This window comes from Sceloporus occidentalis, unplaced genomic scaffold (assembly GCF_023333645.1).
Source record: "Sceloporus occidentalis isolate IW3139 unplaced genomic scaffold, rSceOcc1.0.p SCAF_21, whole genome shotgun sequence".
In the NCBI taxonomy this organism is placed as follows: Eukaryota; Metazoa; Chordata; class Lepidosauria; order Squamata; family Phrynosomatidae; genus Sceloporus; species Sceloporus occidentalis.
This window is the reverse complement of record NW_028317001.1, coordinates 7,570,662-7,593,091: the sequence shown is the minus strand read 5'-3', so window position 1 is coordinate 7,593,091 and position 22,430 is coordinate 7,570,662. Positions and strand designations below refer to the sequence as shown.

The window sequence follows — 22,430 nt, the reverse complement described above, 5'->3', positions numbered from 1 at the left end:
GAGGAGAGAGAAATAGGACATTTTCAAAGCCCCTGGAAAAATGAGGTGACTGAGGATTAAGCAGGACTCTGTCTGACAAACTGGGACAGTATGTTCTCCGCTTGCTTTCATGAGCTGGCCCAGCAGTGACACAGATGAAACTAATAGTCAGGATGGCAGCTTACCAAAGAGTTGAACCTTGGCAGCCTCTTCCTCTTGGAGCCCAATTCCCTCTGCTTGGCCTCTGTGTCAGCCATCAGGTGGGCAGGGGGATCCTAGTGCCTCTGCACTTGGGTCACTTCCAGCAAAAGATATCCCAAAGCAGTGTAGAAGGAAGCTGAGGTGAAGTTCCTGAGAAAAGAGACTAGGGTTAGGCTGAATTTGGGACTTTATTCCTGCAAAGTATGGCCTCACTCTCTCAGCTGCAACCCTTCCATGCAATCCTGGACTGAAACATTCAAACAAAGGTCCTCTTCCAGCTCCAGGAATAAAGGCCTGCCTTCAGTACAAAGGCCCTGATTCCTGCAGCCCCAGAAAGGGCTCTTCTGCAGTCCTTTATGGCCGGAGCTTCCCTGGGTCAGAGGCCGTCTCCTCAGCTGTAGAGAAGGGTTGCTCTGAGTGCGAAGGAGGAGGAGGTCCACAGGGCTGAGGGAGGGAAGGCAATGGGGAAAGGTCAGTGCCAATGGCCATGGAGGGCATAAGGTGACAATGCCTAGGAAACTCCTCTGAGTCCCAGCCCTAGCAATGAGAGGCAGGAGTGAGTCCAGGGGGCTGAGAGGGTCTCCTTTCCCAAAGGGGGACACAAGGACCGGTGGACCCTCCCCAGCTAGGGCCCAAAGGGAGGGTCTCTTTCCCCACCTCTCTCTCCCAGCCCCCAAAGCCCAGTCTCCCCACTGGCCCTGAATCCCCTGCCTCCCCTTCCTCAGAACCCCACAGGCCGGCCTTCCTTCCTTCCTTCCTTCCTTCCTTCCTTCCTTCCTTCCTTCCTTTCCTCCCTTCAAAATGGAGGGCCAGAGGCACAAAGGGACACACTGCCTTCCTTTTGGCCCCAGGAGCCTGGCTTCCTTCTCTCTCTGGAGCCTCAGGAGAGAAAGAGAAGCCTCTGTTCAACTGAGGCTCAGAGAAGGTTCCGGAACATTATTCCCCACAGTCACAACCAGCACAAAATGGCCGCCGGAACACAAGACAGTTACCAGAATACAAAATGGCTGCCTCTTCCTCAGCGCTTGGCTGTTGTCAGTTTCAGGCCTTCAGGGGAGAAAGAGACTGAGGGGAAGATGGAAGGAGGTCCTGGAGGGAGGGGGCCTTGGGAGATAGAGAGCCTTCCTGAGATATTCAGGGTTTTTTGGCCTCAGAAAGGATTTCAGGCAAAGAGAAGTTCCAAAGTAATCAAAAAACACCTGGGATAGGTATCAAGAAATCTGAGCTAGAAGACATGCTATGGTCAAAGAAAGGTGTCATAATATCTGCACTTTATAAACGTATATTAAAGTATTACACTGAAGTTGGAATTGTAAAGGTTAACATGGGCACAAGGTTTCGGTAGATCATGCGATTTAAAACAATGGGAAGATATGTGGTCCCAAAAAATAAATTATACCTTGTGTCAAGAAATAAAGGAAAAATACTATAAAATGTGTTACCGCTAGTATTTGACACTGGAAAAAAATTGTAAAATATATGGGAACACCAGTAATAAACGCTGGAAGTGTCCCAGGAAGAGGGGAACCTTATACCATTTGTGGTGGAAGTGCAGGAAAGCAGCAAAATATTAGTCCAAAATCCATAGAATAATTAAGAAGGCATTAGAGATTGAATTGGAAAATAAGCCTGAGATATTTTTGTTTAACATGATAGATGACGATTTGGAAAGAAAATACGGATGTGTGTTATTTTATATGATTTCAACAGCCAGAATTGCATATGTGAAGTCTTGGAACAATAAGAAAGTCCCGGACACTGAGGAGTGGTTGAGAAAGCTGTTTGAGGTACTGGAGCTACACAAATTAACAAGGAAGTTAGAGATGGAAAGTCGTACAAATTTTTGGAGGTATGGGAAAAAGTAATAGTTAATTGGAAAGGAAATGGGGTCAACTGACCACTGAATTACTCATGGTTTGAAAGATATGTAGCTTATTATAACGAAAGAAAGGGGACCCAGAAAATAGAGTTAGTTTTTGCTTAGAAAATATATTGTGCTTTTATGAAGGAAAAAAAATTACAGTGTTGGTTTAAATAATAATAATAATAATACAGTTTATTATTTGGAATAGTTGGAATAGACCACATGGCAAATGGCCATGGAGGGCAGAAGGTGACAATGCCTAGGAAACTCCTCTGAGTCACAGCCATAGTAACTCCTGGTAGTAAATAGTCCAGGGGCTGAGGGATTCTCCTTTCCCAAAGTGAGGTAGTAAGGACCATTTCCCATGGGACTGTGGGCCCCATGACCTCTTAGCAAATCTATGGGAGACGCTGCCTCAAAGTGCATTGGAGGAGTCTCTGGCTGGATGGCCATGTCTTTGGAGGACTTGGAGGGCAGAATGGGGCTGACTGTTTGGCCCTTGTGGCTCCCTTCCAGCCCTAGGAGCCTATGAAGCCTACCTTACAAGGCTGTTGTGGGAGTTTATCACAAGACAATTACTACACAAGAATGGCCACCTTTTAGCAGTTTACAATAAAAGAATATCCATACAATACAATAAAAACTTGTTTCATGATCTCCCAAACCCTGACGCTAACCCTCCCATCCAAAATAAAATACCATTAAATTATTGGACAGTTATTGAAAGTTTTTAAAAACAGGGATAGTAGTCATAGCCCAATGTTTGTGAATAATAATAAGAATAAGGCTTGTATTAAAACTATCCTCCCCATTTCTGATCCCTTTTAAAACTCATGTTCCCTAGAAGGAGCAGAGCTGTGTAATAAGAAAACCCTCTCAGAAAAGAGACACAAAGGCACACAAAGAGACACACTTCCTTCCTTCCTTTTGGCCCAAGGAGCCTGGCCTCCTTCTGACTCTGGAGCCTCAGGAGAGAAAGAGAGGCCTCTGTTCAACTGAGGCCTCAGAGAAGGTTCTGGAACATTATTCCCAACAGTCACAAGCAGCACAAAATGGCCTCCGGAGCACTAAATGGCTGCCTCTGCCTCAGCGCTTGGCAGTTCTGGCCTTCTGGGAACCCAAAATGGAGGACGAAAGGGCCCCAAGGTCGGAAGGGACCCCAAACAGGATTTCCAAACCTTAACACCACCTAAAATGCCAAACCAAAAAACATTCCCAGAGTTCCATAGCACTGTGCCATGGCCATGACAGTGGGGCAGAACAAGAATGCCCAGCGATGGTGGCATTAATGATGATTACGGCGGCAGCTCCATCCCTCCCCCAGACCTGATAATATCATCATCATCATCATCATCATCATCATCATCATCATCATCATCATCTTTGCCACAGCATCAGGGCCACCATTAAAAGCATTGGAATCCCCTTTGGGGAGTGCCACTCTCCCACCTTCAGAGAGAGTGGGCCATGCCTAGAAGGGATGCTGGGCCTTCTTCCTCCCCTCCTTAATGGCAGTGGCCAAAGGAAAGCACCAGCAGCAGTAGACCCAAGCCAGGCCCAGCCAGACCTCAGGGCAGCAGTGAAGCCTAGTGGTTCCAGGCCTTGTCTATCTGATGTTGCTTCACTCCACTCTCTCTCTCTCTCTCTCTCGCCTTCCTTTCTGTCTATCTCTTTCTCCCTCTAAAACTCTGCTGCTCTCTCTTCCGCATGCAGAGCTAAATAGATAAGCAGAAGCCCCGCCTCTTTTTGAAGCTAGCCAATGGGGGCAGAGCAGCTGGAAGACCCCGCTCCCTGCCACAGACTCATATTTTGTGTTCTGGCAGCCATTTTCTGTTCTGGCAGCCATTTTGTGTTCTTATGGCCATTTTGTGCTGCTTGTGACTGTGGGGAATAATGTTCCAGAAGCTTCTCTGAGTCTCAGTTGAACAGAGGCCTCTCTTTCTCTCCTGAGGCTCCAAAATCAGAAGGAGGCCAGGCTCCTTGGGCCAAAAGGGAGGAAGAGTGTCTCTTTGTGTGTCTTTTGTGTCTCTTTTCTTCTTCTTTTTTAATATAAATTTTATTAAACATTCTAAAAGAAAAAAAGTACAATACAATCTTATTCACATTAATTAATATACATTCCACTACATCCTATAAGATATTTTTCTTCAGTTCTTAATAAAGTTGTTTACTTCCTAGATTACTGACTTATCTCGTTCGTTCTTTATTATCTTAATTATTTCAACTGGACTCTACAAAAACCCTTTTCCCCTATTAAATCCTATATAAAAAAGAAATATCTTATTCAAACATCCTAATACATTAGCGTTTTCTACTTTCCCCTGTTATTATTAGCTTATCCATCCTTAAATATTTCCACTCTTAGTTATGACTTGCACCCCTTTTCTAAACAGTTTCTATACGTTCTACATTCTAAAAGTCAATAGTATTGGTTTTACATTTCCACTGCTATTAATTCTTTTTCTTATGTTTCTATTATAGTAGACATTTTATCCTCTTTCACACTAATCAGATATGACTTCCAAATATCCCATTCATCATTAAATTCTTCCATATTTTTGTCATTAACCAAATGTGTCAGTTTATCCGTCTCAAACAAATCTAACATTTTCCATCTCCGTTCTTCTACTCCAGGACTTTCCTCTTTCTTCCAATTCTTCGCATATATAGTTCTAGCTGTGGCCAAAGCGTACAATAATACTTTTTCATGTATTTCTTTACCGTATTCCTTGATGTCAAATATATTTAGGACGTAAAATTTAACAGTCAGTCTTCCCTTTAATCCATTTTTTTTTCATTTCGATATGTATCTTTTTCCAAAATTGTTTCGCTGTCGGACAATTCCACCAAATATGTAAATAGCTACCTGTCTCTTTGTTACATTTCCAACACAATTTTTTATTTTTTTAAACATTTTTGCCAATCTAAGTGGGGTAAGGTACCACCGATACATGGACTTAGATATGTTTTCTTTTACGTCAACACTTATCATATTTTTGATTTTTCCCCTCCAAAGATTTTCCCATTCATCCAATTGTATTGTTTCATTTATATCTTTGGCCCATTTAATCATGAATTCTTTTACTGTTTCAGATTCTAATTCATATTCCAATATTAATTTATATATATTTGAAATTTGGTTTTTTTTGGGGGGGGGTCTTTTATAATCTTTTCTATATTTAGGTCACCCTCCCCAATTCCTTCCTCTTTTTTATCCACTAGAAAGCGTTCCCGGATTTGTCTGTAGGCAAACCAGTTACTAATAATATCCTCATCTTGTAATTCCTCCTGTGTTTTCATAATCCTATTTCCCTCAACCATTTTAGTAATATCATTGTAAGTCACTCAATCATCCTTTTTATATTGCTCCCTTCCAAACATAGCCTCGTTCATTGATGCCCATAATGGGATTTAGGACACCACTTTCTCTTAAAGTTTTGCCAGATCCGTAATAAAGATGTTTTGATAATACGATTATTAAAATTTTTATCTAATTTTATTTTGTCATAGATTAAGTATCCATGTAAGCCAAATTTTAATTCAAATTTTTTCTAAATTTAAATTTCTTTTATTTTCTAACCTTACCCAATCCAGAATCCAATCTAAAGAGCATGCTTGGTAGTACCATTTTAAATTTGGAAGTGCCATTCCCCCCTATTCACCAAATCATACAATATTTTCATTTAATTCTGGGCTTTTTCCCATTCCAAATAAATTTAGATAGATCTCTCTCCCATTGTTTGAATGGGACATCACTAATTATAATAGGTAAGCTTTGAAAGAGGAAAATCATTTTGGGGAGTACATTCATCTTAAATAAGATCCTAATGATCAGGGCTGTGATCTTTCATGGTTCTTTTACAGACAATTAGAGAGCTCTTCGTAATGGATAAAAAACAATACTGTATTGGCAAATCATACTCTAATCTGGAACAGGAAATAATGTTGAATAAAGATGCCTTATTAGCAAGACTTTATAATTGTATTGTTGAAATCTGTACATAAGAGAATGTTATTAAAGAAACTATGATCAGATGGTCTCAAAAGTTTGGTTTTGCAATTAAATTAGACCATTGGGAATACACTTGGAAAAAAAAGATTGAACTATACTTTTTGGGGGGACAAGCCTCCTCTTAGAAGCCAAAGCCCAATGCTTGTGAAGAAGAAGAATAAGGCTTGTATTAAAACTATCCTCCCCATTTATGATCCCTTGTAAAACCCATGTTCCCCAGAAGGAGCAGAGCTGTGTATTAAGAAACCCTCTCAGAAAAGACACAAAGAGACACACTTCCTTCCTTTTGGCCCAAGGAGCCTGGCCTCCTTCTGACTCTGGAGCCTCAGGAGAGAAAGAGAAGCCTCTGTTCAACTGAGACTGAGAGAAGGTTCCGGAACATTATTCCCCACAGTCACAAGCAGCACAAAATGGCTGACAGACAACAAGGAGGCTGGGACTGGGGCTCTAGCCAATCAGGGCCAGGGATGGTGGGAGGGACTGGGATTCCAGCCAATCAGGGCCAGGGATGGTGGGAGGGACTGGGATTCCAGCCAATCAGGGCCAGGGATGGTGGGAGGGACTGGGATTCCAGCCAATCAGGGCCAGGGATGGAGGGAGGGACTAGGATTCCAGCCAATCAGGGCCAGGGATGGTGGGAAGGACTAGGATTCCAGCCAATCAGGGCCAGGGATGGTGGGAGGGACTGGGATTCCAGCCAATCAGGGCCGGGGATGGTGGGAGGGACTGGGATTCCAGCCAATCAGGGCCAGGGATGGTGGGAGGGACTGGGATTCCAGCCAATCAGAGCCAGGGATGGTGGGAGGGACTGGGATTCCAGCCAATCAGGGCCAGGGATGGTGGGAGGGACTGGGATTCCAGCCAATCAGGGCCAGGGATGGTGGGAGGGACTGGGATTCCAGCCAATCAGGGCCAGGGATGGAGGGAGGGACTAGGATTCCAGCCAATCAGGGCCAGGGATGGTGGGAAGGACTAGGATTCCAGCCAATCAGGGCCAGGGATGGTGGGAGGGACTGGGATTCCAGCCAATCAGGGCCGGGGATGGTGGGAGGGACTGGGATTCCAGCCAATCAGGGCCAGGGATGGTGGGAGGGACTGGGATTCCAGCCAATCAGAGCCAGGGATGGTGGGAGGGACTGGGATTCCAGCCAATCAGGGCCAGGGATGGTGGGAGGGACTGGGATTCCAGCCAATCAGGGCCAGGGATGGTGGGAGGGACTGGGATTCCAGCCAATCAGAGCCAGGGATGGTGGGAGGGACTGGGATTCCAGCCAATCAGGGCCACGGATGGTGGGAGGGACTGGGATTCCAGCCAGTGGCAACCTTCAGAGTGTCCTCAGGAGGCATTCATGTGTAAAATACATATCATAATAACATCACAAAGTATAAACATTCCAATTACAGCAATTGCAGGGCAGTTATGCTGTTATGACCGGAAGTAAACATATACACAGTTAGAATTATATATACAGGCTGAGGTTGACCAGAATGTGAGATGTGTATACATGCGCAGGTGCATCCATGTCCATGCATAGATACCCACATATTTCTCCATGCATTTGCTTAGGTTTAAATTGTACGCAAGTAGAAGAGTACATATAAATGTGTGTGTGTGTCTGTGTGTGTGTGCGTGTGTGTGTGTAGTGTGTGTGTATATATATATATATATATATATATATGATCCAACATATATGTGTACATGTGCTTGCATCTCTGTCTCTGTCTCTGTCTCTCTGTCTCTCTCTCTCTCTATATATATATATATATATAATACATGTGTATAGACATGCAGACATTCAGATAGATATCTATGGGTATGTATAGATGTATCTATGGGTGTTGTATGCAACATCTATAGACTTGAAACATTCTATCTATCTATCTATCTATCTATCTATCTATCTATCTGTAGGCCCATAAACGTATAAGTCTGAGTGCACTTAGATAGAGATGCCTCCTCATAAATACATCTATGTATATGCACAAACACACATGCACACATCCATCTGTTGTTCTCCATTGTTCTGGTTCCTTGTTCCAGGTGATGCTGGAGAAGAGGCCCTGCCTCCAGCGGAACCAGAGGCTGCAGGCGATGAGGAGAGGGACTCCTTGCCCAATGCATCGCTCACCCGGAGGCCCATCACCAGGAAGGCCAGTCCCCCCACCTTCACAAAGGCCCCATTCCCACTCCCTCATTTGCCCTGGACAGAACTGGGCAGATCCGGGTGCCCCCGTATCGAATCTCCCTGGAAACAAGTTCCTACTACCCTTAACCTCAATCGGGGTAATTACCCCCTGAACTTGACCCGATCATGACCGGGGCTGAGTTCATATTTGCCGGCAGCAGGGAAGAGCCGGTTGTTTCCAAAAAGAAAGGGTCAATAGTCCGCTTTCAGAAAAACCACGCTAAGGGGGATTTGCCCTAGATCTCTTGCGCAAGCCCCTGATCGAGTTGTGTTAAAATTGGGGCAAGTGTGAACTTCCAACTTTTAAACCGGTTTCGGAATCGGGGTAAAACATAGTCTGAATTGCCCTTACATGTAAGGGTGAAGGGAGCAAGAAACAACAAGCAAAGTCTAAACACTTCCTTTGACCATTGCAGCGTTGGAGCGTGTCGCCACCCTCAAACTGTCAATGGCTCACCTGCAGCAAGGCCAGGAGCAGCACAGAACGTGGCTAAACAACTTGGTGTGTGGCACGCCCCACAACAAGGATGTGGGTCTTCCTTTTTTATTTTCAAAAATGTTTATTACACTGAGATATCCCCATGATAGTATTTAAATTACCAAATATTGACCAAATATTAACTATTAATTTAATGGAATGTTATCTCCCTTTTCTTCAAATGTTTTAAGACAACTCCATTCCATTTCCAAATATTATTTTGGTTTCCCTCTTAGTAAGGCAGATACTATATCCATATTTCTAGCTTCATATATCTTAATCAACCAATCTTCGATAGAAGGATTCATTGTAGATTTCCAAACTTGAACAAATAAGATCCTTGCACATGAGACCATAGATAAAACAATTCTGTTGTATTTTACTGACTTTATGTTGTGTGTCATGTTTAGTAAAAATAAATGTGGTTCCAAGGGAATATTTATATCAAGAATGGTTTGGATGGTTCCATGAATCCTTTGCCAGAATCCTTTAGCTTTAATGCATGTCCACCAATATGAAAGAAGCTTCCCTCGGGTTCCCCGCATTTCCAGCACTTACTATTGCCAGTTTTGTATATCTAGTGGGTTTTTGGGGGGGTTAGATACCACCTGAATAACATTTATTCTTTATAGTTTAGGCACAGAGTGAATTTATTTGGTCCTTTCCATGATTTTTCCCATTCCTCTATAGTTATAGTTTTATTTATATCACCTGCCCATCTTATCATGCTGTGTTTAATAATTTCATCTTCTAGATCTCTTTCTTTTAATAGTTTATAATATTTGGAAATGTGTTTACCTTTTTGGTCCATCATAATTTTATCTATTTCATTGTTATCCATCGTTAACTCAGGAGCTTTATTGTCTGCCTTAAAACGATTGTTTAATTGGTTCTATAAAAAACAATCCTTCATGTTTCCTCTTTCATTAAGTTCTTCCATAGATTTCATATTGTATTTTCCTTCTGGTGTTTGGTTTATTAAATCTCCATATTTAAGCTGGTTTTAACTTAATTTTATTCTTGTATATTGTATGGTGCTGTTTTTAACCATTGTATGTGCACTGTAATTTTATGTAAACCGCCCTGATCTATGGAAGGTGCGGTATATAAATAAAAGCTTTATTTATTATTTATTATATCTTAGCCATGGAGTATCTTTGTCCTTTGTTCGATTGTAATAGGCTTCTTGCAATGACCCCCAAAATTGATGTCTCATTTTATACCATGCTTTAAGCAATGATCTTCTTATAACATGATGGTTAAAAGTATTGTTATCTTTTGGTTTTGTATACCACATATATGCATGTATACCAAGATCCAGGTTAGCTTTTTCTATATTCAAAAATTCTTATTTTCTAATTTGAACCATTCTTCTAACCATTTGAGACAAGCTGCATAATAATAATACAGCTTGAAGTTTGGTAAGTTACATTCCCCCTTGAAGCAAAGATCATTTACTAAGGGAACCATAACAGTTTCGACTCCGTATCCCATCTTGAAGCCAGTTTGAAATAGGTCCAGATAATCTGTTTCATCCAAGACCGCTTGGAGATGAAGAGCAACTGCCCTCAAAATTATGTTGGTTAGAAATGGAAGACGGGAGACCGGTCTGTAATTGTTCATGTCCAAGGGATCTAGGGAGGGCTTTTCCATAAACGGCTGTAACACTGCTTCTTTTAAACATGATGGAAAATAGCCCTAACTAAGAGATGTATCTATGATATATCTCAGGTGATATAAAAAGGGCAAGGGTCAGGAGGGCAAGTTCTCCTCTTCACACTTAAAAGGAGCTTGTCCACATCCTCAGTACTCAGATTCAAATTGATCCAGTATGATCTTACTCATGGACACCTCACTTATAGCCTCCGCAATAATGCTGACGTCCAATTTGGCTCTTATCTGAGAGACATTATCTGTGAAATAGTCATTTAAAGCATCATAGTTAGCTGTGGAAGGCTCTAATAATGGGTTCCTGGAGGAAGGTGCCTGAAACAGGTCCCAAATCCCCCCCCCCCCCCGGACTTCAGCAGTCCCTTTATGCTTCTCTTCCTTTGGCACTTTCATTCCTTTCAGATGCCCCAAAGACCCCTTCTCAGCATGCGCAGGGATCGTAAGGCCTTTGCTGCTGCTGCTGTTTATTCCATTGTCGGCCTTTGGAAGAAGGGAAGGACTACGGCCTTTTTTCCTTCCTTCCAGAATGGAGACCAAGCTGCGGAGCTGGACTCAGGAGGGAAAGGCTGGGAAGGCTCTGGTTTGTACATATAGCTCTGTCTCTCTGTGTGTGTGTGTTTGCCTCTGTTTTTATGACTGGGAAAGGAGCTGAGGGCTGAGGAGAGAAGAAAGGGTACATTTTGTGCAAATGCAGAATTTCTGTACACCAATGAGTCCAGTGTGTTGAAACAACAAAAACTTTATTGCAAACACATAATCAGAAATTCAGTGTTCAAGTCAGAGCTGCCCTCCCCAAAGCAAACATTAAAACCCCAAAATCTAAAACATCACACTCGTCCAAACCTGGCCCCCACCTCCAATTCTCACAGTCTATGTCCCACAGATAACAAGGCCCCCTTTGCCATTCCCACAAACTAGCCCTTTCTGTTAATACCTGTCCCCAACTTTCTTCAGCCAACATCGAACAAATTCCAAATGCTATCATTCCCATAACTATTCTAACCAGCTATAGCCAATCCCACCCCTCTGTTTAACTAACCTATTCCACCACCATGATCCCCACTCAAATTTATAAACGAAAGCAATAATCTATAATAAAGGCAATTAAAACCTCAAAATAACAAAATATAATTGAAAAACATAAACAGGCATATGGACACACAAACCTAACACACGAAATCACAAGGGCTTTTTCTTATCACCACAAGATTTAAAATATATTCTTTGTTTTGCTTCTTGATAAATATAATGTTAGTTCATTTCTGGAATTTGTGTGGCTTCTCTCCTGTGTGGACTCTCTGATGTCTCACTAGGTCTGACTTCGAAGAAAAACATTTCCCACAATGCTGGCATTTGTATGGCTTCTCTCCTGTGTGGCCTCTCTGATGTCTCACTAGGTCTGACTTCCAAGTAAAACATTTCCCACAATCCTGGCATTTGTTTGGGTTCTCTCCTGTGTGGACTCTCTGATGTGCCAATAGGTATGACTTGGAAGAAAAACATTTCCCACAATCCTGGCATTTGTTTGGGTTCTCTCCTGTGTGGACTCTCTGATGTGCCAATAGGTAAGACTTGGAAGAAAAACATTTCCCACAATCCTGGCATTTGTATGGCTTCTCTCCTGTGTGGACTCTCTGATGTGCCAATAGATATGACTTGGAAGAAAAACATTTCTCACAATGCTGGCATTTGTATGGCTTCTCTCCTGTGTGGACTCTCTGATGTGCCAATAGGTATGACTTGGAAGAAAAACATTTCCCACAATCTTGGCATTTGTTTGGGTTCCCTCCTGTGTGGACTCTCTGATGTGCCAATAGGTATGACTTGGAAGAAAAACATTTCCCACAATCCTGGCATTTGTTTGGGTTCTCTCCTGTGTGGACTCTCTGATGTGCCAATAGGTATGACTTGGAAGAAAAACCTTTCCCACAATGCTGGCATTTGTATGGCTTCTCTCCTGTGTGGACTCTCTGATGTCTCACTAGGTCTGACTTGGAAGAAAAACATTTCCCACAATCCTGGCATTTGTATGGCTTCTCTCCTGTGTGGACTCTCTGATGTGCCAATAGGCATGACTTGGAAGAAAAACATTTCCCACAATGCTGGCATTTGTATGGCTTCTCTCCTGTGTGGACTCTCTGATGTGCCAATAGGTATGACTTGGAAGAAAAACATTTCCAACAACGCTGGCATTTGTATGGCTTGTCTCCTGTGTGGACTCTCTGATGTGCCAATAGGTGTGACTTCTGAGAAAAACATTTCCCACAATGCTGGCATTTGTTTGGGTTCTCTCCTGTGTGGACTCTCTGATGTGCCAATAGGTATGACTTGGAAGAAAAACATTTCCCACAATGCTGGCATTTGTTCGGGTTCTCTCCTGTGTGGACTGTCTGATGTGCCAATAGGTATGACTTGGAAGAAAAACATTTCCCACAATACTGGCATTTGTATGGCTTCTCTCCTGTGTGGACTCTCTGATGTGCCAATAGGTATGACTTGGAAGAAAAACATTTCCAACAACGCTGGCATTTGTATGGTTTCTCTCCTGTGTGGACTCTCTGATGTCTCACTAGGTGTGCCTTTGAAGAAAAACATTTCCCACAATGCTGGCATTTGTATGGCTTCTCTACTGTGTGGACTCTCTGATGCATCTCTAGGACTGACTTCCAAGAAAATCTTTTCCCACAATGCTGGCATTTGTATGGCTTCTCTCCTGTGTGGACTCTCTCGTGGCTGACAAATTCTTCTGTAAAGGAGAATGACAGACAAGACTGAATCTCAGTGTTAAGAGAGGAAAGTGTTGCCCCAAGATTTAGCCCCAAGTTCATCCCTCCCTATTTAAGATTAAATTAATAATGTTGGTGTGAGTGACCTGAGCATGACCCTGTTCTGGATGCCCCAAATCCATATAATGACTGTATCCTTACTCAGAGCTACCAAAGAAGAAATTGAAAGGGAACTGTCATGAGGAAATCAGTAGAAGCAAATAGTCAGACAGTTGAAAAATATTCCAATAAATATATGTAAAAATACTTTGATTGAAAATTGGCATCATTTCTTGTGAGACTCCCATAGAGTGTTGAGTCAGAGCACATGGCATGATGCAAGCTAACTGCAGAGGATGCTTCATGCTGTTTAGCTCCAGGAGATGACTCACAACCAATACAGTATACAGCTCACATGTGGATTGATGTGGGTTGGAGTTGTGTGTACAAGAGATTGTGAAGTTGATGGAAGTCAGAGAGGAGAGCTGGTACATATTTGTTTTCTATTGCAAGTCAAGCTAAAGAACCTCCAAGGACTTGGAGGAAATCAACTGTGGCTGTGAGTTATTTTTATGTGTGGAAAGTGGTTAATGCATTGCCAATGCCTATATCTAGAGATTTGCTACTGTACTCTGCTATGTTATTATTGAACTCTGGGAGTGTTGCCTTCAGACTGTGCTATACATTGGCTTTGAATGGGACCAGAATTCAGAGCCAAGAAGGACCTGAGAGCCAGTATGATAATCCTTTTTGGCTGAAGTATTTCCACCAAGCACCCATTTAATTTAATTCAGTTTCAGACAATTCTTTCCCCACCCAGGAAACATCCTAAAGCAATTTAAACCTTTTTGAATGCTCAGTTTCTGCCCCCAAGCAACAATTTCAGTATAAATATCATCCCCAACTGGCTGTTCTTCAGCATCAGTCCAGTTGCAGACTTACACTCCGTTGGTTTACATTGCTAAACACCTCACTACACTCACCAGCCTCACTTGCTATAGCAGTTACTGACTTCTCTCCCCATTCTGGACCCACAGCAATTGGAATCAAGATCCATCTAGGTAATGTATTACCATTAGCAAAGCCTTACACTATTCACCACTCCCACCTTTGTTACCTAGTTCTTGCATGTGGTGCGTGAACACCTATATGTGTATATGTGTGTGTGCGTGCATGTATTTTGCTTTCCCCCTAAATAAAACACAAAAGCCTATTTGAAACACCTCTGGAGTTCTGTGTGCTTCTGGGCCTGGTATAGTTGGGATGAATCCCGAGGTCACTGTTGCCTCAATCTCTCCTTTGAGCTAAGTATGAAATTCCCCTAAAAGCATAGCACTTGTGTGTGTCCTCCCCAGACTCCAGCATTTCGAGTGACAAAGGGCCTCTGGAATCAACCACAGAGCTAAGAAAGCTCAGGTTGGAAAAGAAACAATAGAGAAAAAGGAATTTTTGTGATACCCTTTCCTCTCTTCATAGACATTGCTCATAATTGCTAAATGGAACCCTTAATATGTATGAAAACAAGGGCCTGATTTCAAGTTCATTTCTTAAGTTCAGTGTTCTACATGGGGCTACCTTTGTACCAAGTTCGGAAGCTTCAGTGAGTTGAAAACGTGGCACCAAATTGGTCACCAGAACACCTAGGTCAGACCATATAACACCAGTATCCCTACATTGGCTGCCAATTAGCTTCCGGGCGCAATACCAAGCGTTGCTTATTACCTTTAAAGCCCTACATGGCTTGGGCCTGAGCTACTTGAGGGAACGCCTCTCCCTACACCATCCGCCCCTCACTCTCAGAACATCTGGGAAGAATCTATTAGATTACCCAAAGGTCAGGCTAAGAACAACTTCTCACAGAGCGTACACAGCCATGGCCCCCAAGTTATGGAGCAACTTGCCAGAGGAGAGCAATCTTAACATCACCTTGGATGCTTTCAAGAAAGGACTTAAGACGGATCCCTTCCGGCAGGCTTACCCAGCTGACCTCTTGTAAAGAACTTAAGGAAAAATCCCACTTCTGATCACAACTGTGCATTTTAAATGATGTTTTTATTTGTCCCAAATTGAGTTTTAAGCGTTTTGTTGTTTTACTGTGTGTAAATTGGATGCTATTGTTGTTTTGTGGCTATTTTACGGTTGTAATACCGCCTCGCTCCATTGAGAGAGGCGGGTAAATACAAATAAAACGTATTATTATTATCAGTATAATCTGTGAGGTTGGTGGCTGCCTCCCAATCCTCATGGCCCCTCTCCTGGTCCTTCCCAGAGGTCCCTTTCTCTCCCCACAGAGCTAGGCGATCCTGGCTTTGCTCCTGCCTCCCCCTCCTGGCTCCCATAGGCCTAGAATCATACAGATGGAAGAGACTACAAGGGCTATCCAGTCCAACCACATTCTGCCATGTAGGAATCAAAGCATCCCTGACAGATGGCCATCCAGCCTCTGTTTGAAGATCTCTAAGAAAGGAGACTCCACCAAAATCTCAGAGGGAGTTTGTTCCATTGTCGAACAGACCTTACTGTCAGGAAGTTCCTTCTAATGTTGAAGTGGAATCCCTTTTACTGCAGTTTGCATCCGTTGTTCAGTGTTCTAGTCTCTGGAGCAGCAGAAAACAAGCTTGACATTACTTCAAATATTTAAACAGGGCTATCATATAACCTCTTAACCTTCTCTTCTCCAGGCTAAACATCCCTAGTTACCCAAGTCGTTCCTCATAGTTTCCAAATCCTGCACCATTTTAGTCGCCCTCCTTTGGACATGCTCCAGTTTCTCCACATCCTTTTTGAATTGTGGTGCCCAGAACTGGACACAATATTCCAGGTGAGGCCTGACCAAAGCAGAATACCATGGCACTATTACTTCCCTTGATCCTGACACTATACTTCTATTGATGCAACCTAAAATCGCATTGGCCTTGTTAGCTGCCACATCACACTGTTGACGCATGTTCAACTTGTGGTTTACTTGGACTCCTAGATCCCTTTCACACGTAGTTTCATTCAGCCAGGTGTCCCCCATCTTATATCTGTGCATTTCATCTCCCTCTTAAGCCTGATCCCCTTCCCTTTCTCCCTCCGCTTTCCAACCTTCCTTCTTGCCCATCTGCACTGCTTCAGTATTTCACCTTCACCATCTCTTTCCTGCTTTTCTGTTTTTCACATTCGCTCTTTCTCTCTATCACAGACACACACCAACAGAGTGTGATGCATAAAAGGGACACTTTGAGGCTCATTTGTTGAGAAAGGCAGGATAATCCATATGCAAATTACTCATTGGGAAAGGCAAAGCAAGGGGGCTGGGTCCTGGACTTCTGTTTTGGTGAGGATCAAGCACCAGGGAGCAGTATTAAGACATCTCTAAGACAGGGATGGGTTACTGTTGGGGATTGGGGGCGTCACATAGGCCCCCTGGGGACTCCCTGGGGATCTCACATTGTATTGCCTTAAAATAGGAATAAAGTTTTGTGCCTCAGTATCCCATTGCATCCCTTTGGGGAAGTGAAGCAGAACCTCAAAAGGCTGGAAGAGGGCCAAAAAAGGAAACATACTCAGAGATGTGCTACCATTTCAATGAGAAATGCATTACTAGTAATCTCCATGCTGTCTTCCTACAAAACCCTAGCATTGGTGAGATATCTGGGGGCGGAACTTAGTTTCAGAATTAAAAAGTACTTTGCTTCCACCAAAAGGTTTATTGAGAAACTCAGGCAGAAGGGTCCATTAATAAGTCTAAGCTGTCTCTGAAGTGTCTAAACCTTTTCCCTCCGTCATTAACTACCTTCACACTCCTCCCTTTTCCTCCCCTTCAGCCCCTAACCAGCCTGGATGCCAAGGTACCGCTTGCCTTCTTCTTTCACCGTTCACATACGACTCTCCCCCCTGTAGAATGTCTTCCACCCAAAACTCACAAACCAGTCAGCTAAGAGCCTCCACAACTGCTTCCTTTCCCCAAGCCATTCTAGGCCCCATTATACTTACCAACTACTTAAAACTACTAGCATTTAAACTACTAACAATCCCCCCTAAACCCTAATACCATTCTGGATGAACCACAGAACCTGCTTCTGACAATTGGCAGTTTACAATACAGTATTTAGAATCCTTATAAAGTGGAGAGCAATAGTGCCTCACTAAACTACTAATTCAAATATTCTACAGGATGTTGCTATCACAATTAAACTACGCTTCAAAGGGATCTAGGACTCCTAGTAGACCACAAGTTGAACTTGGACCAACAGTGTGATGCGGCAGCTAAAAAGGCCAATGTGATTCTAGGTTGCATCAATACGAGTATAGTTTCTAGATCAAGGTAAGTAATAGTGAAGCTCTATTCAGCTTTGGTCAGGGTTTACTTGGAATAATCCTGTGTCCAGTTCTGGCCTCCGAAATTCAAAAAGGATGTTGACAGGTTGGAACTTGCCCAGAGGAGGGCAACCAAAATGGTGAAGGATCTGGAAACCATCAAGCCCTATGAGGAGCGGCTTAGAGAGCTGGGTATGTTTACCCTGGAGAAAAGAAAATTAACAGCGGATATGATATCCATGTTTAAATGTTGGAAAGGGTTGTATTGAGGATGGAGCAAGCTTGCTTTTTGCTGCTACAGAGAAGAGACACCACAGTGGATGCAAACGACAGAGAAAGAGGTTCCACCTAAACATTAGGAGGAACTTTGGGACAGTAAGAGCTCTTCGACAGTGGAATATACTTCCTTAGAGTTTGGTGGAGTTCTCTTCTTTGGAGGTCTTTAAACCAAGGCTGGATGGTGCTTGGAATGTGTATTCCTGCATGGCAGAAATGGACTGAACTGGATGGCCCTTGTTGTCTATTCAAACTCTGTGATTCTATAATGCTAATGGATTCCGGTTCCTTACCCACAGAGGCCACATTCTGATAATTCTCCATCATTATATAATTGTACATAAGTCTCTGCTTCTTCGTCAACAGTTTCCATTCATCCTCAGTGAAATATACTGCCACATCCGCAAAGGTCACCTGCAACAGAAAATAGCCCTCATCCAGAGAGTGACTAAGCTAAAGGGGAGGAAAGCACACGGTGCATCCAAATAGTATTTGATCACTTTAGAATTCAGTCCAGGAAATAAACTTTAAATTCTGTCAGCAAAATAAAAGCTACTGACTTTGAGATCCAGTTTGTCTCGAATCTTTTTAATATTAATACACAATATAATTTAGACCATGGCTGGGATATTGATGATAGATTAGGATACTGACTATCCCAACACATACAGTACATTTACCCGACAATGAATTATGGTGCATTTAGACATTTCTTGACACATTTCAGAAGCAAACATCATTTTTAATAACAGTTCTGGGGAGCACTCTGGGATTGAGGGCCATTGGGCCCACCCCATATTAAGATCGAGAGATGTTCTCCCATAGACCCCAATATTTCACAGATTGTAAAAGCAAGACACATGTGGACAAGCAACCCAGAAGGCAGTAAAGATGGCCAAAGTTGTTTATGAGGAAGATCACACAAGCTAGGAAGGGCACAGCAGTTTGCCTTTGCATCAGCCTCCTGGGAAGGGCCATATCCTGCCTCCTTCTTTCCTCTCCTCTCCCCACTTTTGAGTTGGTGAGGTGCAAACTCAATTGCACTCAGGAACTGAAGAGAGCTGAGAACAGGAAAATTGGTAGGAGGAGAGGGCAACCGGGAAATTTTTAAAAGCCCCTGAAGTAGTGGGGTGACACAGGATTAAGCAGGACTTTCTCTGCCAAACTGGGACAGTATCGTATCTGCTTCCTTTCATAAACTGGCCCAGCAATGACACAGATGAAGCTAATAGGATAGTGACTCACCAAAGAGCTGTTGTACCTCGGCATCCTCTTTCTGTTGGAGCCCAACTCCCTCCACTTGGCCTCTGTGTCAGCCATCAGGTGGGCAGGGGGTCCTGGTGGCCCTGCACTTGGTCACTTACAGCAAGAGAGGCCCCAAAGCCGGGTCCAAGGGGTCCGAGATTAAGTTCCTGAGAAAAGAGACCAGGGTTAGGATTGGCTTGGCAAGAAACACTGCAGCACTCAAAGACACAGAGAATAGCATCCTGCTGGTGACATACGCAGGTGACATATGCCTCCTTTGGGTCAATGCAGAGGTGGGCATCCCCTTCCTCCCATCTGGACCTAGCACAGATTCACTGCAGCTCTCATACACAACAGATACTACATGCCTTCTTAGAGTGATGGGGGATTAAGGGATGAGGAATTGAAGAGGGCCCTGTTAATGTCCCATAGCTAGATGTGAAATGAGTGGCCATGGAGGGCAGAAGGTGACAATGCCTAGGAAGCTCCTCTGAGTCCCAGCCCTAGGAATGAGTGGCAGGAGTTAGTCCAGGGGGTTGAGGGGGCCTCCTTTCGCAAAGGGGGAGGCAAGGACTGGTGGGACCCTCCCCAGCTGGGGCCCAAAGGGAGGGTCTCTTTCCCCACTTCTCTCTCCCAGCCCCCAAAGCCCAGCCTCCCCACTGGCCCTGAGTCCCCTGCCTCCCCTTCCTTAGAGCCTCACATGCCCCTCCCTCCCTCCCTCCCTCCCTTCCTTCCCCCCAAAATGGAGGGTCAGAGGCACAAAGGGACACACAGTCCTCTTTTTGGCCCAAGGAACCTGGCCTCCTTCTCGCTCTGGAGCCTCAGAGAGAGAAAGAGGAACCTCTGTTCTGTTGGGGCGTGTGGAAAGACGCACTGTGTCCACCACAACCACCTGCAGAGTTGAACCACGTTGACAGGACACCAGGGAGAAGAAATCTGTGGAGATGTCTGCAAAGGTATTCTGGTCAAGAAGGAAATATTCCTTCACCACTGCAAATGGACATGAGCTCCAGGCTTCAGAAATAACTACAGAACAAGCCTTCACTCTTCACTTTAATCTTCGTTTGCAATATTTACAATATATATATACACAGTGTATTGGACAACCGTCTCTAATACACACTATTTACACAACCAACAATAATAACACAACCTGTGATGCAGCCACAGTAACACCATCCACAGAGAGGCAGTTGCTCTCACACACCAACTGTCTCACTCTGTCTCTCAGTGACAGTTAGGAAGGACAGTTGACAGTTGCATCAACATTGTGATGATGCACTGTTCGAATGGTGACACATATAACTGCCACTAGAGCTGTATATAACTTGCACAACAGCTCCACCTAGTGGCCACATCCATGTCATTTCCTGACATGTTCAACTGAGGCTTCAGAGAATGTTCCGGAACATAGATTCATAGAATTGGAAGAGACCACAAGGGCCATCCAGTCCAACCCCTGCCATGCAGGAAATCTCAATCATAGCATTATTCCCCACAGTCACAAGCAGCACGAAATGTCCACCAGAACACAAAATGGCTGACAGAAGCAAAAAAAGTCCACCGGGACACAAAATGGCCGCCAGGACACAAAATGGCTCCCTCTGCCTCACTGCTTGGCAGTTGGCAGTTTGAGGCCTTCAGAGAACTCAAAATGCAGGATGAAAGGGCCCCAAAGTCGGAAGGGACCCCAAACAGGATTTCCAAACTTAACAACACCTAAAAATTAACCAGATGCTTCCATTGAAGTAGAAACCTGATCCCTCTCCCTCATTACAATCAACAGTGAAAGATATTAATATTAATATTAAGAATGCCCATTGTCCACAACTCAGCTGAGGTCTTGACCGCTCAGGGAGGCCAGTCCAGCTGCAGGTGGCCTCCGTCCGTCCTCCTTTCCTTCTGCATTCCTCCTCTTTTCCCCAGCATCAGCCCCTTTCCCAAGAAGGCTGCATCCGCACTATAGAAATAAGGCACTTTGACAACGCTCTCAGTGCTAGGGAATCCTGGGATTTTACCTTTGGGACACTTAGACTTGTCTGCCAGAGAGCTCTTGTGCCACAACGAACTACAAATCCCAGGATCCCATAGGATGGAACCAGGAGAGTTAACACACTTTAGAACTGGATTATTTCTGCAGTGCAGATACAGCCTGAGTCGGTTTCAAATGGGTAGAAGCACCTATGTCTTGTTTTTACCCTCCTAATAATGGTTTTCCTTTAAAAAAATAAGTAGTTTGTTTTAGTCTCTAATCCTTATTTTTGTTGTCCTTGTTTGCTTCTATGTTTGTTTGTTTCATTCTTGGTAATCTGAGTTATTCTGGTCTGTCTCCTTCCTTCTTCCCTGAAAATCTATTAATAAGGAAACTGGGGAGACTTTTAAAACCTCCCAAAGGAGCCACTTTTGGCCTTTTTGGGGGGACTAGCCTCCTCTTAGAAGCCAAATCCCAAAGTTTGTTAAGAATAAGAATAATGCTTGTATTAAAACTATCCTCCCCATTTCTGATCCCTTTTAAAACCCATGTTCCCCAGAAGGAGAAGAGCTGCGTAAGAAAACCCTCTCAGAAAAGAGACACAAAAAACACACAAAGAGACACACTTCCTTCCTTTTGGCCCAAGGAGCCTGGCCTCCTTCTGACTCTGGAGCCTCAGGAGAGAAAGAGAGGCCTCTGTTCAACTGAGGCCTCAGAGAAGGTTCTGGAACATTATTCCTTACAGTCACAAGCAGCACACAAAATGGCCTCTGGAACACAAAATGGCCACCTCTGTCTCAGCGCTTGGCAGTTGGAGGCCTTCAGGGAACCCAAAATGGAGGATGAAAGGGGCCCAAAGTCAGAATGGACCCCAAACAGGATTTCCAAACCTTGGCAACACCTGAAATGCCAAACTAAAAGTACATTCCCAGAGTTCCAGAACACTGAGCCATGGCAATTGCAGTGGTGCAAAACAGGAATACCCCGGGAGGTGGCATTGATGATGATTAAGGGGTGGTGGCAGCCTGATAATATCATCATCACCATCACCATCACCATCACCACTTCCATTGCTCCAGTGTGAGAGCCACCATTAAAAGCATTAAAAACCCACTTGGGGATCCGATTCACACTCTCCCTCCTTCAGAGAGAGTGGCCCATGCCTGGAAGGCCTGCTGGGCCTCCTTCCTCCCCTCCATGGGGGCAGTGGCCAAAGCAAAGTAGACCCAAGCCAGGCCCAGCCAGCCCTCAGCACAGCAGTGAATCCTACCGCTTCCAGGCCTTGTCCCTCTGCTGCCACTCTACTCTACTCTACTCTACTCTACTCTACTCTACTCTACTCTACTCTCTCTCTCTCTCTCTGTCCCCTTCTCTGCTCCTCGCTCATTCTTCCGCACGCAGAGCTAAATAGAGAGGCAGAAGCTCCTCCCCTTCTTCATTCTGGCCAATGGGGGAAGAGGAGCTGGAAGACCCCGCCCC

The 22,430-nt window shown here is 44.0% G+C and overlaps 1 protein-coding gene across 1 annotated transcript in view; it reads right to left on the bottom strand.

Annotated features, from left to right (window-relative positions):
* The window catches only part of LOC149301523 (uncharacterized), a 36,334-nt gene extending 15,337 nt beyond the window's left edge, over positions 1–20,997 (bottom strand). The window contains exons 1-4 of the mRNA XM_089484303.1: positions 20,811–20,997; positions 18,980–19,146; positions 18,028–18,148; positions 12,962–13,137 (exon numbers count right to left, since the gene is read on the bottom strand). Of these exons, the coding sequence (XP_089340429.1) occupies positions 12,962–13,137; positions 18,028–18,148; positions 18,980–19,054 (372 nt within the window). The 5' untranslated portion in view covers positions 19,055–19,146; positions 20,811–20,997. The remainder of the gene's footprint in view (positions 1–12,961; positions 13,138–18,027; positions 18,149–18,979; positions 19,147–20,810) is intronic.
* Positions 20,998–22,430: the final 1,433 nt, after the last annotated feature.